The sequence below is a fragment of the Pituophis catenifer genome, unplaced genomic scaffold, assembly GCF_029215685.1.
Source record: "Pituophis catenifer annectens isolate HBS135680 unplaced genomic scaffold, rPitCat1.0.hap2 SCAF_7, whole genome shotgun sequence".
Taxonomy (NCBI): Eukaryota; Metazoa; Chordata; class Lepidosauria; order Squamata; family Colubridae; genus Pituophis; species Pituophis catenifer.
This window is the reverse complement of record NW_027256887.1, coordinates 88,288,543-88,305,126: the sequence shown is the minus strand read 5'-3', so window position 1 is coordinate 88,305,126 and position 16,584 is coordinate 88,288,543. Positions and strand designations below refer to the sequence as shown.

The 16,584-nt window shown below is 46.6% G+C and overlaps 1 protein-coding gene across 1 annotated transcript in view; it reads left to right on the top strand.

Moving 5' to 3' along the window:
* AHCYL2 (adenosylhomocysteinase like 2) overlaps window positions 1-16,584 on the top strand; it is an 89,742-nt gene that overhangs the window by 56,433 nt on the left and 16,725 nt on the right. The window contains exons 3-6 of the mRNA XM_070946974.1: window positions 6,556-6,699; window positions 10,739-10,839; window positions 12,095-12,197; window positions 12,391-12,485. Coding sequence (XP_070803075.1) covers window positions 6,556-6,699; window positions 10,739-10,839; window positions 12,095-12,197; window positions 12,391-12,485 — 443 coding nt within the window. The remainder of the gene's footprint in view (window positions 1-6,555; window positions 6,700-10,738; window positions 10,840-12,094; window positions 12,198-12,390; window positions 12,486-16,584) is intronic.

Sequence of the window (16,584 nt, the reverse complement as noted above, 5' to 3'; positions counted from 1 at the left end):
CTAAAGATTAACCAATAAATAATAATAATAATAATAATAACAATAACAACTTTATTGTCATTGTACATGTATACACAGTATATCCATACAATGAAATTCACTTAACACCCAAAGACCAGGTCCAACACACATAACAATCCCCAAACACACTCCCACCCACCACAAATTCCCCACCCCTAAACCACCCAAACATCCACACAACAGACCAAGTAATACTGTCCAAGAGCTCACTGATGGTGGCCCTTTAGTTCATTGTTGAGTGCAATTATAACTCTGGGATAAGAACTATTCAGAAAATGTGTGGTCCGATTTTTAATTGTTCTGTCTCTTCTGCCAGAAGGCAGCAGTCCAAAAAGATTGTAAGGAGGATGGGAAGAGTCTCTGAGAATGTTATGCAACTTTCTCAAACAGCAAGATGCGAAGATGTCGTCCAGGGCTGGTAGCTGGAGTCCAATGATATTCTGGGCAGTTTTAATGATTCTCTGTAGAGCTTTTTTGTTCGCTACAGAGCTGCTCCCATACCATGCAAGAATGCCGTATGTCAGGACACTCTCAATGGTGCTGCGATAGTAGAACAGAAGGAGATGTTGAGATAGATTGATCTTCCCACAATGAGGATGATATTATCCATTCAGTCGTGTCCGACTCTTGGCGCTTCTGTGGGCCATATGGGTCTCTCCATATCTACCAATCTTACGTTACTCTTTTGAGTTGTTCTATGCTCTGGCTAGTGTGTCAGCTTTGAGAATCTCCAGCCCACCATGTTCTTCGCTGCCCTTGTTTCCTTTTACCAGTTTACTCTTCCAAAAAGAATTGCTTTCTCCTGTGAACTCCCCAAACGTGACGTGGGCAAAGTAAGACACAATTCCGTGATTTTGCCTTCCCGTGGTGTGTCTGGGGGTTATGCATTACAGGACTCACTTGTCATCTTTGCTGTCCAAGGAAGATGCAGGAGGAGCCTCCTCCAGCATGGTGGCTCAAATGAGTGTCTTCATTTCTCACTTTTTTAAGGTCCCAACTTTCACAACCATCAGTAGATACAGGGAAACACGATAGAGCAGACTAACCTAGATTTGGTTGCCAGGCTGATATCCTTGTTTTTCCATATCCGGCTCATGTTCATCATTGCTGTGCAACTCAGCGTAATCCGACATCCAACAAGAGTCGTGGTGGCACAGGGGTTAGAAGAATGCAGTATTTCAGGCTGACTCTGCCGACTGCCAGGAGTTCGATCTTGATTGGCTCAAGGTTGACTCAGCCTTCCATCCTTCCGAGGTGGGTAAAATGAGGACCCAGATTGTTGGGGGCAAGAGGATGACTCTATAAACCGCTTAGAGAGGGCTGGAAAGCACTTGTGAAGCGGTATATAAGTCCTATTGCTAAGTGCTAAAGAAGGAAGGGGGAGGATGGGAGGGAGGGAGGGAGGAAAGAAGGAAGGAAGGAAGGAAGGAAGGAAGGAAGGAAGGAAGGAAGGAAGGAAGGAAGGAAGAGCCGTGGTGGTACAGCGGTTAGAGTGCAGCATTGCAGGCTGCCTCTGCTGATTGCCAACAGTTCGATCCTGACCAGCTCCAGGTTGGTCAAATGAGGACCCAGATTGTTGGGGACAATAGGCTGATTCTGAGAACCACTTAGAGTCCCTGATCTTTGCGGTTAAGATCATGGACTGTGCAGAAGCAGACAAGCTTACTGGACTTTTGCGAGATAGACAAGAATCGGGGTTATATAGGAGCTGGGACAGATGGTATGCTTGGCTGCAAAAAAAGAAATCTTAAGAAGAATGAAAATATTAACCTTAATGTGAACGTGGGTAAATATTTATAGGAGCATTGCATGGCAGTTGAGAATTTTTTCTTCTGGATAAACTTTTCTTTCTTTTGATGAGTTGGTTTAATGGAGGTTTGTACTTTCTCTAGGCGAAAATTAAAACTCTATATGTATTATATTACTCTCTGCAATTCTATCCATATTGTTACACTTTTTTTTCTGAAATTTTTAATAATTTTCAATTAAAAAAAAAAAGAACCGCTTAGAGAAGGTGGTAAATACTGTGAAGCGGTATATAAGTCTAAGGGTTATTGCGAAATGCTAAGGGAGAAAGAGGAAGGAAGTGAGGGAGGGAGGAGATGAAGGAAGGAAGGAAAGAAGGAAGGAAGGAAGGAAGGAAGGAAGGAAGGAAGGAAGGAAGGAAGGAAGGAAGGAAGGAGCTGTGATGGTGCAGTGGTTAGAATGCACTACTGCAAACTAATTCTTCAGCAGTTCGATTCTGATCGGCTCAAGGTTAGCTCAGCCTTCCATCCTTCCAAGGTGGGTAAAACGCGGAGCCAGATTTTTGGGGAGCAATTATGCTGACTCTGTAAACCGCTTAGAGAGGGCTGTGAAGCACCGTGAAGCGGTATATTACTCTCAGCGCTATTTCTATTTTCTCTCTGGATTCTTCATTCCCCAGTTGGCGCGATCTGCGATCCCGTTAGGAAAGACCCTCCCACAAAGAGAGAGAGAGCTCAAGAGAGAGATCTCACCCGATCTTCCCCAGCCGCTCTCTTTTCCCCGCCACCGCCTCTTGTTTCCAGAATGAGATCGAAGATCTTGTTTGATTCCGCCCGGCCTTTGGAACCCAAGTTCAGAACACTTATTTATGACGCTTCTCCAGTCTCCGATTGTGACTGAGCTCGGCTGGATGCGGAGCCATCCGAGGACGGAGAGCGTCTCCCGGGGGGGGGGGTCCCGCTTGCGCGGAAAGGAAGAGTCGCCCCTCGGTCGGATGGACGCCCCGAGAATCTTCTCCCCTGAAAGTATACACGACGAGATCCCTGGCCTAGCTCAGTTCTCCTTTCGGTCCCAAGATAGGAAGCCCAGCCGGATTCTGTGTAAACGGGTAGAAAGCGGTAAGGATGGCTTGCTCCCCAAAGATTCCCGCCAGGTTGTTTTTAACCGTCTGAATCTTGTTGAAATGAGTGGATTCTTTGCGTTAGAACCAATGGGCTTTTTTACACCACCCCCCCAAGAGATCCCCTGGGTGATCGGTCAAAGATGATATCCTCCCTAGCTATAAGAATTGGTTTCTTAAATTGAGATCCTAGAGCAGTGTTTCTCAACCTTGGAAGCTTGAAGATGGGTGGACTTCAACTCCCAGAATCCCCCAGCCAGCGCTGCTGGCTGGGGGATTCTGGGAGTTGAAGTCCACCCATCTTCAAGCTTCCAAGGTTGAGAAACACTGTCCTAGAGGCAAAAGATCCACTGGGTTGCTTTGCAGATCCGATTTCTGGCTCGTGAGGAGCTTGGGTTCGTACATTAGCCTGCAAAATATAGATACAGATTAACAGAGTCGGAAGGGACCTTGGAGGTCATCCAGTCCAACCCCCCATCCAAGCAGGAGACCCTTCGCCATTTCTGACAAATGGCAGTCCAGTCTCTTCTTGAAAGCTTCCATTGATGAAACTCTCCCAGCTTCTGAATAATAGAACAATAACAGAATAACAGAGTCGGAAGGGACCTCGTAAGGTCATCTAGTCCAACCCCCACCCAAGCAGGAGACCCTACACCGTTTCTGACGGAGGGCAGCCCAGTCTCTTCTTGAAAGCTTCCAGAGATGAAGCTCCCACAACTTCCGAAGGCAACTTCTGTTCCATGGGTTGATGGTTCTCACTGTCAGAAAATTTCTCCTTATTTCCAGGTTGAATCTCTCCTTGGTCAGTTTCCATCCATTATTCCTTGTCTGGCCTTCAAGGTGCTTTGGAAAATAGCTTGACCTCATCCTCTCTGTGGCAGCCCCTCAAATATTGGAAGACTCCTATCCTGTCTCCCCTGGTCCTTCTCTTCACTAGATTAGCCCGGCCCAGTTCCTGCAACCGTTCGTCGTATGTCTGAGCCTCCAGTCCCCTCATCATCCTGGTTGCTCTTCTCTGCACTTTTTTCTAGAGTCCCCACATCTTTTTTACAGTGGGGTGACAGTTACCTCTTTTCTTTTTGTGGCACTTGGATTATATGTGGGGATGATCTCGGGCAACAAGGCAAAGAGATGTAGAACGACAGAGCTGGGAGGGACCTTGGAGGTCTTCTAGTGGCAGGCTGTTCCACTGATTAATTGTTCTCATTGTCAGGAAAACTTCTCCTTAATTCTAAGTTGCTTCTCTCCTTGATTGCTTTCCATCCATTGCTTCTTGTCCTGCCTTCGGGTGCTCTGGAGAATAATTTGACCCCCTCTTCTTTGGGGGAAGCCCCTCAAATATTGGAAAAGCCGCTTATCAGTGTGATAGGCTAACAGGGTTGTAGGAGACCTTACCCCATTCTGGACAAATAGTTCTCCAATCTCTTCTTGAAAACATCCAGTGTTGGAGGAGCCACAACTTCTGGTGGCAAGCTGTTCCATTGATTGATTGATTTATCAAATTTCTATACCGCCCTACTCCCGGAGGACTCAGGGCGGTGAACAGCCAAGATGAAATACAGATAATACAAACATTAAAAGTCCATTGAAATTATTAAATATTTTGGCCGAAAACAAATTTAAAACACCCAATTTATAAAACAGATTAAACGATTTAAAAATTTAAAAGGGAGAGTTAGGCCAGGCCAGCCTGCTAAAATAAAAATATTTTGAGAGCACGACGAAACGTGCGCAGATCCGATTAATTCTTCTTACTGTATGGAAGTTCTAGGGTGCTTCTCTCCTTGATGCGTTTCCATCCATTGCTTCTTGTCCTTCAGGGGCTTTGAATAACAGAGTTGGGAGGGACCTTGGAGGTCTTCTAGTCCAGCCCCCTGCTCAGGCAGGAAACCCAGCTTATACCATTATGGACAAATGGTTATCCAGATTCTTCTTTATTTTTCCAAGTTTTTTTTTTAAACTTTTTATTTTTTACAGACGTATCAAATCAATGTGTGAACGGTGCAGCCACCTGAGTGTCATACATTCTAATACAAATAAAACTAGTAGAATTAATCGTAGTTATCACATTCAATCAACTTATATATTTCTATTAATGATACACCTTTATATTAAGTTGCAATCTGTCGTCGTCCAGTTATTCCATGTTTTCTCTTGTGATTACATTTTATTTTATTCTGTAAAAGTGTATATACACCAATATTCCCCCTTCTCTTATTTCTATCGCTTAGTCTAACTTTTAAACATGTCACCCTTTATTTAAAAGACTTTTTCTTTCTATCCTACCTAATTTTTTTTCTATCCTACCAGATTCTTCTTAAATACCTTATTTTTCGGAGTATAAAACGCACCGGACTATAAGACGCACCTGCCTTTTTTGGTGAGGAAAAGAAGAAAAAGAAATCTGCCTCTGCCTCTGAGCAATTTTGCCTCGTTGGAGCAAACAGCCTGCTTTACTTTCAGTTTCGTTTTCAGCATAGCTTGATTAGCACAAGAAAAACAAAATCTGCTCCCAGCAATTTACCTCCTTGCAGCAAGCAGCAGAGGCCTGCGCAACAATAGGCAATGGCAATCCCTGCAACCTGAAACAGCTGAGAGTCGGGAGGCTGGGACAGTCCATTTGTGCTAATTAGGCTGTGCTGAAGCTGAAAGGAGCTGTTTCTTCTTGCTGCTTGCTTGCAAGGAGGTAAACTGCTGGGAGGCAGAGGCCAAAGGGCGGGGGCCAATGGGTGGGCGGGGCTACATTTGGTGTATAAGACGCACCTAAATTTTCACCCCCTTTTAGGGGGGAAAAAAGGTGCATCTTATACTCCGAAAAATCAGTACCTCCAGTGTTGGAGCACCTACCACTTCTGGTGGCAAGCTGTTCCGCTGGTTTATTGTTCTCCCTGTTAGGAAATTCCTCCTTACTTTTAAGTTGGTTCTCTCCTTGATGAATTTCCATCATTTTCTTCTCGTCCTGCCCATTTGGTGCTTTGGGGAACAAAATAACGGAAGGGACCTTGGTGCGAGGCTTTCACCAATTGCTTAGTGATGAGGAGTTGAGACACCTGTCTGGTCAAGGAACACAGGCAGGCTCTCGACTTACAGCGGTTCAGTTAGTGACCGTTCGAACTTGCCACGGCACTAAACAAAGCGGCTCACGATCATTTTTCACACTTACAACCTTCGCAGCGCTCCCGTGAACAAAATTCTACGAACAAAATTCGGACGCTTGGCAACTGGCTCCTATTTGTGACGGTCGTGCCCTGATCCCCTTTTTGCGACCTTCTGACCAGCAGAGTCAACAGGGAAGGCCAGATTCACTTCACAGCCCGTGGCAAGAAAAGTCGTAAAACGGGGCAAAGCTCTCTTAACAACTGTCTTGCTTAGCAACAGATGTTTTTGGGTCATAAGTCGAGGACTTCCTATAGCCACCTCCAAAGCGGGATGCCCCGATCAGGGCTCCAGGCCAGTTGGCAAGAGCCACGTTTTGGGGCCCTTTCAGGAGGCCAAAAGGATGGGGGCAGATCTTACCTCAAGTGGCAAGATGTTCCAAAGGCTAGAGATCCTGGTTTGTTTGTTTTTTTTTTTTTTGCCTGTCAGTTTTGCTCCTCCATGTTTACGGTGGGTGTTTCCGTCCCAGCCTCCTCCTCAACCCCCTTCCTTTCTGTCTCCGCTCTCCCCAGCCGCCTCCTACACCGACAGCTCCGATGACGAGACCTCCCCGAGGGACAAGCAGCAGAGGAACAGCAAAGGCAGCAGCGACTTCTGCGTGAAAAACATCAAACAGGCTGAATTCGGGCGCAGGGAGATCGAAATCGCGGAACAAGGTGAGGGAGGCCATCACGGCTGCTCTGGGCTTCCTGGGTCAAGGTGCAGATTTTACTTTGGCGGGACTCGATTCATCGGCTCTGGCGCGGAGAGGGAGCCATCCGTTGGTCCTTGCGGATGTAGGTTGCCTAACTCACCCCAGCCTGGGGGACCATAGAGCTAGTTGGGTCTAGGGGTGAAGCCACCAGGCTCAAAGAAGTAATGAGTTCTAGTCCCGCCTTAAGCATGAAAACCTGCTGGGTGACTTTGGGCCAATCACCAGGAGACTGTGAGTTCTAGTCCCGCCTTAGGCATGAAAGCCAACAGGGTGATTTTGGGCCAATCACCAGGAGACTGTGAGTTCTAGTTCTGTTTTAGGCATGAAAGCCGGCTGGGTGACTTTGGGCCAATCACCAGGAGACTGTGAGTTCTAGTCCCTCCTTAGGCATGAAAGCCAACAGGGTGATTTTGGGCCAATCACCAGGAGACTGTGAGTTCTAGTTCTGTTTTAGGCATGAAAGCCGGCTGGGTGACTTTGGGCCAATCACCAGGAGACAGGGAGTTCTAGTCCCACCTTAAGCATGAAAGCCAACAGGGTGATTTTGGGCCAATCACCAGGAGACTGTGAGTTCTAGTTCTGTTTTAGGCATGAAAGCCGGCTGGGTGACTTTGGGCCAATCACCAGGAGACAGGGAGTTCTAGTCCCGCCTTAGGCATGAAAGCCAACAGGGTGATTTTGGGCCAATCACCAGGAGACTGTGAGTTCTAGTCCCACCTTAAGCATGAAAACCTGCTGGGTGACTTTGGGCCAATCACCAGGAGACTGTGAGTTCTAGTCCCGCCTTAGGCATGAAAGCCAACAGGGTGATTTTGGGCCAATCACCAGGAGACTGTGAGTTCTAGTCCTGCCTTAAGCATGAAAACCTGGGTGATTTTGGGCCGATCACCAGGAGACTGTGAGTTCTAGTCGCGCCTTAAGCATGAAAGCCATGTGGGTGACTTTGGGCCAATCACCACGAGACTGTGAGTTCTAGTCTCACCTTGAGAGAGACAGAGAAGGGTGGATGAGTGGATGGATAGAGAGATAGAGAGATAGACAGGCAGACATTAGAGGAAGAGATGATGGAGGGATGGATAGATAGAGAGGTAGAGAGACAGATATGGATGGATAAAGAGAGAGAGAGACAGACAGACATTAGAGATGATGGATGGATGGATGGATGGATGATAGATGGACAGATAGATTGGGTAGATGGGTGGGTGGATAGACAGACAGACAGACTGTCTGTCTTCCAGAAGGTTTTCCTCCCTGACCCCTTTCTCAACCAGGACGTGATTTTACGGTGGCTGAATTCCCAGATCACCCCAGGCAAGATTAAAATGGAGAAAGGCGTTTTGTGGGTTTGGCATTTGTAGTTCTACCCACCATCATCTCTTCAGGTCCTGGGAACCCGACCCTACGCGCTGTTTACTCTTGCACCTCGTGCAATTCAACGTGTTTGTTCAAAACCACCTAAGCGCTCTCCCCCCCCCCATCCCCGTCTCTAAGCATTCCATTATTCAGGGATTGAAGGGAACACCTTCTGCGGCTCCCAGCCTCATTTTTTTCCCCCCAGTTCTCTCTTTGCTTTAATCTCTTGACGCTGATCAAATTACTGAACTATTTGCTGCCGTAGCTACAAAAGAGAACGGAATCAAATGAACTCCCAGCGTTCTCTTCTGCTGCACAAAAAGAAAAAAAAAAGCCACAAAACTAATCCTGCTGGCATCCGTGGGCTCCTTCTGCTGATCTCTTTCTCTCTCTCTCTCTCTCTCCTGACCCCTTTGTCGTATCTTAGGGGGATGTGATGGAGACTCCGGAGGTTGTAGGGCCTTTGGTGCTCTCAGAGCTTGGTGGTTTTCGTACAGACGTTTCATGACCCAGCTAGGGAACATCAACAGTGCTAGAAAGGAGGGATGGAGGAGGAGGACTACTTCTTCTTTGAGGTCCTTGATGCTCTGTGAGCTTGATTATCTTCTTACAGAAGGAGGGAGGAAGGAAGGAAGGAAGGACGGAAAGAAGGACGGACGGACAGACTGTGGGGTTCTTGGTGCTCTCTGAGCTTGGTGGTTTCCTTGCAGACGTTTCATGACCCAGCTAGGGAACATCATCAGTGATAGAAGGGAGTGGGGTTTGTGCAGAGGAGGGAGGGAGGGAGGAAAGAAGGAAGGGAAGGAGGGAGGGAGGAAGGAAGGAAGGAAGGAAGGGCTATTGTGTCCTCAGTGCTCTCTGAGCTTGATGGTTTCCTTGCAGATTTATTATTTATTTATTTATTTATTTATTTAATTTCTATACCGCCCTTCTCCCAAAGGACTCAGGGCGTTGTACAGCCTAATTAAAAACACAAAGACAGACAGAGTTTAAAAATAATTGAAATTATTAAATAATAGGCCCAAATTATAAAACCCCAAATTTAAAATCCCATTTAAAACCAATTAAAATCTTTACATTGATAGCCCAGCCTGGCGGAACAACATGGTTTTGAGGGCACAGCGAAACACACGGAGAGCAGAGATTTTACGAATTTACGAAGATGTTTCATGACCTAACTAGGCAACGTCATCAGTGCTAGAAGGGAGTAGGATTTGTGGTGTGGAGGAAGAAGAGGTCAGAGGCAGGGAGGCACGGAGGGAGGGAGGGCTGGGGGGCGATCCTTTGGTGTTCTCTGAGCTTGGTTGTTTCCTTGAAGACATTTCATGACCCAACTAGGGAACATCATCTGTGCTAGAAGGGAATGGAGTTTGTTCTCTTTATAGATGAGTGGCTTATCCTTGTATATATCCGGCATCAACAGGCACATAGAGATAAACAACATCTACACGCCTTTCAAAAAGAGAAAATGAAAAGGCTAAAAAAGGAAATAGAATGACCAGAACCTAGAACTAAGGAAAAAGTTCTGACAGTGAGAAGAATTAACCTGTGGAACGACTTGCCACCAGAACTTGTGAATGTTCCACCACTGGAGGTTTTGAAGACGAGATTGGACAACCCCTTGTCTGGAATGGTATAGTTTTTCCCTGCCTGAGCAGGAGGCTGGACTAGAAGACCTCCAAGGCCCCTTCCAATTCCGTTACTCCGTCCTGTAAATAGATTTGGTGACGGATGCAACTTTGCCTAGAAGGGGAGAGGAGAAAGAATTGGACATCTATAGTACATAAAATTATCTGCCACAATGTCCTTCCTGTCAATGACTACTTCAGCTTCAGCCACAACAATACACGAGCAAGTAATAGATACAAACTCAAGGTAAACCATTCCAAACTAGACTGCAGAAAATACGACTTCAGTAACAGAGTGGTCAACGCCTGGACTGCACTACCTGACTCTGTGGTTCCTTCCCCAAACCCCCAAAACTTTAACCTTAGACTGTCTACTGTGGACCTCACCCCATTCCTCAGAGGTCTCTAAGGGGCGTGCATAAGTGCACAAGAGCATCAGCGTGCCTACCGTCCCTGTCCTAATATTCCTTTTTACTGACTCTTTTCATGTATTCAAATTATGTTTATACTGTTACCTGTTGTCTTATACATGCTTGACAAAAAAATAAAGAAAAGAAAAGAGAAAAGAAAAGAAAAGAAGAAAAGAAGAAAAGAAAAGAAAGGAGAGGAGAGGAAAGGAGAGGAGAGGAGAAAAGAAAAAAGAGAAGAGAAGAAAAGAAAAGAAAAGAAAAGAAAAGAAAAGAAAAAAAGAAAAGAAAAGAAAAGAAAAGAAGAAGAAAAGAAAAGAAAAGAGAGGAGAGGAGAGGGGAAAAGAAAAGAAAAGAAAAGAAAAGAAGAAAAGAGAAGAGAAAAGAAGAAAAGAAAGGAAAAAAGAAAAGAAAAAAAGAAAAGAAAAGAAAAGAAAAGAAAAGAAAAGAAAAGAAAAGAAAAGAATTTCAGCTCTGGATAAGGCAGACAAAACTTTTCTCTTCCATCTTTCTCCACTCCTTCCTGGCCACTTTTTTTTTTTTTCCTTTCAATTTTACACCGTTGTTTTCCTGCCTTCCGCTCAACCTCTGTTTCCTTCTCTCCTTTCCCTAGAAATGCCTGCGCTCATGGCCTTGAGGAAACGCGCTCAGGGAGAGAAGCCCCTGGCCGGAGCCAAGATCGTGGGTTGCACCCACATCACGGCTCAAACTGCTGTAAGTCACGCCAGGCGCTCCCCGTCGGCTGTCCCAGGTTGTTCCTTTGTCCCCCCCAAAAAAGGGGGGGGAGGGGGAGAGAGATCACCCAGAGGTGGGATCGACTGGTCCAGAAATCCTACCTAGAGAAATCATCTCCAGTGTAGGAATTCTCTTGTTGGGCTTTACAGATCGTCCTTGACTTACAACAGTTCGTTTAGTGACCATTCCAAGTTACAACAGCACTGGAAAAAAAAGTGACTTGGGATCGTTTTTCACACCTACGACCGTTGCAGCATCCCCAGGCTCATGTGATCGAAATTCAGGCACTTGGCAACTGGTTCAGAGTTATGACGGTTGCAGTGTCCCCGGGGGGGATCTTCTGACTAGCAACGTCAATGTGGAAAGCCAGATTCGCTTACTAACTACCTTACTAACTTACTTACTAACTTACTAACTTACCAACGGCAGTGACTCACCTAACAGCTGTGGCAAGAAAGGTCGTAAAAGCGGGGCAAAACTCACTTAACAAACGTCTCGCTGAACAACAAAATTTTGGCCCTCGCGACTGCCGGTAACTTCAAATGGTCATAAGTTGGAGGACTTTCTGTACTTCTGCAATCAGGCTACCAGGTTGTCTGTAGGCAACCAGACTCACACCCACCCCTCATACCGGCATGGACACCCCATCTTAACTTTTCATACTCCCAGACACTGACGATGCAGGGTACAGATAGTCCTCGATTTACGACCACAGTGGAGGCCCAAATTTCCGTTGCTAAGCAGGACAGTTGTTAAGTGAGTTGTGTCCCGTTTTATCACTATTCCCCCCACAGCCATTAAGTAAAATCACATAGACATTAAGCTTCCCTTGTCAGAAGGTCGCAAAAGAGGATCCCATGACTCCGGGATGACACTGCGACCGTCATAAATCCGAGGCAGCGGCCAAGCGTCTGAATTTTGATCAACTGACCGCTGGGGAGGCTGCCACCGTCTTAAGTGTAAAAACCGGACATAGATCACATTTTTTACACTGTTTTGCACCTTCGAACGGTCACTAAGCCAATGGCTATAAGTCGAGGACTACGTGTGAGCCTTGCTCAACTGGAAAATAAAAACAAAGATTTATTAAGGTTATTGTCATAAGCTTAGCAAAGAGTAGGTAATGAATTCCAGCAGGTGGGTTGGTTGAATTGGAGTAGATTGGAGGGTTGGGGGGGGTTGAATAGCCCTGGCAATTCCGGAGCCCCCTCCTCACCTTTCCCCTTGCATGCAGGTTCTGATGGAGACCCTCGGCGCCCTGGGGGCTCAGTGCCGGTGGGCTGCTTGCAACATCTACTCCACCCTCAACGAAGTGGCGGCTGCCCTGGCTGAGAATGGTAAGGAAGGATTTGTCTTTCTCGAGGGGAGTCGGGGGGAGTGACCCCCAAAACAAGCTTTGAGGCTGCTGGGATGGAAGCGGTTCAGCCATGAGCAAAACTGGGGGTGGTGGACATGAAGGTCTTTTGGGGTGATAGCCTTTCTTCTGCCTGTTAAAAGGAGCCCCCTCCTTCCCCCTAATTTCTCTTTCAGGATTTCCTGTCTTTGCCTGGAAAGGAGAATCCGAGGACGATTTCTGGTGGTGCATCGACCGATGTGTCAACGTCGAAGGCTGGCAGCCTAACATGGTGAGCGCCGGGACCCAACGTCTGCTGGGCCGACTGGCATCACATGGAAAGGGGCAAGGCCGGTTCGGTGGGACATGAAAGAAAGGGGTCATTTTGCCTCTTAAAAAACTTCCCCAGGCACAAAAAAAGATCCACCAGATTTTGGGTGGCGGGGTAGCATTTGGGAGCCTCTTATTTCATTGTCCCCAAAAACGGGTCCGCATCGGAGAGCCAGTTTGGTGTAGAAGTTAAGGTATCAGACTTAGAAAGTGGGAGATGGTGAGTTCTACCGTGTTTCCCTGAAAATAAGACCCTGTCTTATATTTTTTTGAACTCCGAAATAAGCGCTTGGCCTTATTTTTGGGGAGGTCTTATTATTTTTCCAGCTCTGCGTTTAAATATTTTCGGGGAGGGCTTATTTTCGGGGGGAGGCTTATTTTAGCACATACGCTCAAAAGCCCGATTGGGCTTATTATCAGGGGATGTCTTATTTTCAGGGAAACAGGGTAGTTCTACCTTGGACCTGAAAACCGGCTGGGTGTCTTTGGGCCAATTTCTGGGAGACTGGGAGTTCTAGTCCTGCCTTGGGTATGAAAGCTGGCTGGGTGTCTTTGGGCCAATTATCAGGAGATAGTGAGTTCTAATCCTGCCTTGACTGAAAACTGGCTTGGTGACTTTGAACCAATCACCAGGAGATTGGGAGTTCTAGTCCCACCTTATGCCTGAAAACCAGCTGGGTGACTTTGGGCTAATTACCAGGAGATTGGGAATTCTAGTCTCGCCTTAGGCCTCAAAGCTGCCTGGGTGTCTTTGGGCCAATCACCAGGAGACTGGGAGTTCTAGTCCCGCCTTGGGTATGAAAGCTGGCTGGGTGTCTTTGGGCCAATCACCAGGAGATTGGGAGTTCTAGTCCCACCTTATGCCTGAAAACTGGCTTGGTGACTTTGGACCAATCACCAGGAGACTGGGAATTCTAGTCCCCGCCTTAGGCCTGAAAGCTGCCTGGGTGTCTTTGGGCCAATCACCAGGAGACTGGGAGTTCTAGTTTTATGACTGAAAACGGGATAGGTGTCTTTGGGCCAATCCCCAGGAGACTGGGAGTTCTAGTCCCGCCTTAGGCCTGAAAATGGGGTGGGTGTCTTTGGGCCAGTCACCAGGTTTGCAAAACGCTGCTTTAGTGGAAAACAGAGAGCACTGTAACACAACACCCTGGCCGCCTCGCAGGGTTGTTGTTTTGGGGAGAAAGGAGGAGGAGCAAAGAGCACAGGCAGCCCTCATTGTACGACCACAACGGAACCCAGAATTTCTGTTGCTATGTGAGACAGTCGTTAAGTGAGTTTTGCCCCCCACTGTACTACCTTCCTCACCACGGTCGTTAAAAAAGAGAATCACTGCGATTGTTAAATTAGTCAGACGGTCGTTAAGTGAATTTCGGTTTCCCCGCTGACTTTGCTCGTCAGAAGGTCACCATCCCTGGAGCCAATTGGCCAGAGACGCTTAAATGAATTCTGTTCTCAGCACAGGGTTGGACTACATCAGGGGTCTCCAACCTTGGCAACTTTAAGCCTGGAGGACTTCAACTCCCAGAATTCCCCAGCCAGCTTTGCTGGCTGGGGAATTCTGGGAGTCAAAGTCCTCCAGGCTTAAAGTTGCCAAGGTTGGAGACCCCTGGACTAAATGACCTCACTAACTTTTCCAACTCATATATTTCCCAATTCTCAGGTCACAGTAAATGCTTGTTAAGAGTAATGATGTTGTTAATGTGCTTATTACTTATTTTGCATATATTATTTGGAGAAAACAACCTATAATTACAGCACAAGGCTAGAGGTGACCTCTGGGTGCCGCCCCCCCCCCCTTGAGGGCCTTGGAGGTTCGGATTATTAAGTAGGTGGGACCAATTTGGGAAGCGGGAGGGGGCTGGGAAAGGTTAATGAGAGTTTTTGGGCAGCGCAGTGGACCAGAACGCAATGTTCCCGTGGTCCCGAGCCAAAATCTTGACTTCCGCTGGGTGCAAATACAATGAGACGTTAACGCTACTTCCGGTAGAAGTGGCAGATTCAGAGTTAGAGGAGTGGGTTCCCTCATCGTTGATGGGGAAGAGGATGGAGCGAACACAACGGGGCAACACAACTCCAGTTTCCACAGAAGAAAATATGTGTAGCAGAGGCTTCAACCGTGGGGGTCCCTGGTGCTCTCTGAGCTCGGTGGTTTTCTTGCAGACGTTTCATGACCCAGCTAGGTAACATCATCAGTGCTGGGATGGAGGAGGAGGAGGACTACTTCTTCTTTGAGCTCCTTGGTGCTCTCTGAGCTTGATTATTTTCTTGCAGACGTTTCATGACCCAACTAGGTAAGATCATCAGTGCTAGAAGGGAGATGAGGTTTGTGGAGAGGAAGGAAGGAAGGAAGGAAGGAAGGAAGGAAGGAAGGAAGGAAGGAAGGAAGGAAGGAAGGAAGGGGAGTGGGGGTCCTGGGTGCTCTCTGAGCTTGATTATTTTCTTGCAGACGTTTCATGACCCAACTAGGTAAGATCATCAGTGCTGGAAGGGAATGAGGTTTGCAGAGTGGAGAAGGAGGGGGAAGGAGGAGGAGGAGGACTGCGAGGTCCTTGGTGCTCTCTGAGCTCGGTTGTTTCCTTGCAGACCTTTCAGGACCCAACAAAGTCCCATTCTCAAACTCCACACTCCTTCGCCCTGATAATATTACCTAGTCGGGTCATGAAACGTCTGTAGGAAAACCCACCTAGCCGCAAGGATGCCACCAAGCCATGTTTACCGCCCTATTGACATCAGATCCTGCCCTCTGCAGACAAACTTCAAGATGGAGGCTCCAAAATCACGTCGGGCTCTTGTGCTGGCCAGTGGACCCCCCCCTTCTTCCTCCCCCAGGAACGAGCCAATTTAGGCCGCGTGCCATGTTCTCCTTTTTCCCAGAAAAGATCAGGAGAAGCCTGCCAGAAAATGCCCCTCTTAACTTATTAGGGCACTTCAAGAAGGACAAGTGGATTATACAACGTTCTTAATTAACTGGAGATTAATGAGCTGGAGCCTTGAGTGCGAGGGAGGGGGGTTGGAAACTGGGGGGGAAGGGTTGCTGGGCACTGTTGATGCCAGGCTGGTAATCCGTTGAGTTAAAAGCCAGCGTGATCAGAGTGTAGAAACGGGGGGGGGGGGTGTTTCCCTAAATTGAGCTTTGCAGATTGTCCCATCCCAACCCAAATGCCTCTAAAGCAGTGTGACTCTTAACCTTGGGAAGTTTTAAGATTGGTAGACTTCAGCTCCCAGAATTCCCCAGGCAGCGTGGATGGCTGAGGAATTCTGGGACTTGAAGTCCACAAGTCTTAAAGTTGCCACGTTTGGCGAGACCTGATTCAGAACAGTATCTCTCAATCTTGGGAACTTTTAAGATGGGTGTCCCCCAGCCATCATTGCTTAAAGTTTAAAGTTGCCACGGTTGAAATGCACTACTTTAAATCAGTCCTTTGGGAAGGACTTAACAGGTGGAGCGAAATGAGAATTATTTCAAGAAAGGAGATTCGATAGACACTCCTGAGAAATAGACTCTGTTCTATGAAGGTAAAGCTGGAGGGAGTGACTTAAATATAATGTTTTAATTAATTAGAATGTATTTTTTTTAAAAAAGAATGATATCCTGTTTCCCCCAAAAGAAGACAACCCTGATAATAAGCCCAATCGGGTTTTTGAGCGCATGGCAATAAGGCCAAGCACTTATTTCAGGGTTCAAAAAAATATAAGACAGGGTCTTATTTTTGGGAAAACATGGTATATGTACTGATAGAAAGCTTTAACTTAGTTTTGCATGTATAAAATGAGTATGTGTGTATATGCACGTCTGCCAGTTCTTTAAGTAATGCTGAATAACATTTCAAAGTTTGTAAAATATTATGGACTAGATTTGAAAATAAGAGAATGAATGATATATTATTCCCCCCCCCCCCCAGAAAAGAGAACCAGAGATGGTTAAACTGATTCTTTTTATCCAAATAAGAGATTATATTTAATTTTGCCTCTATTTTGAAATGGCTTCTGGATTTGGTGTTTGCAATGAGAAAAATAATATATATATATTTTAATTTGATTTATATGCCATCCTTCTC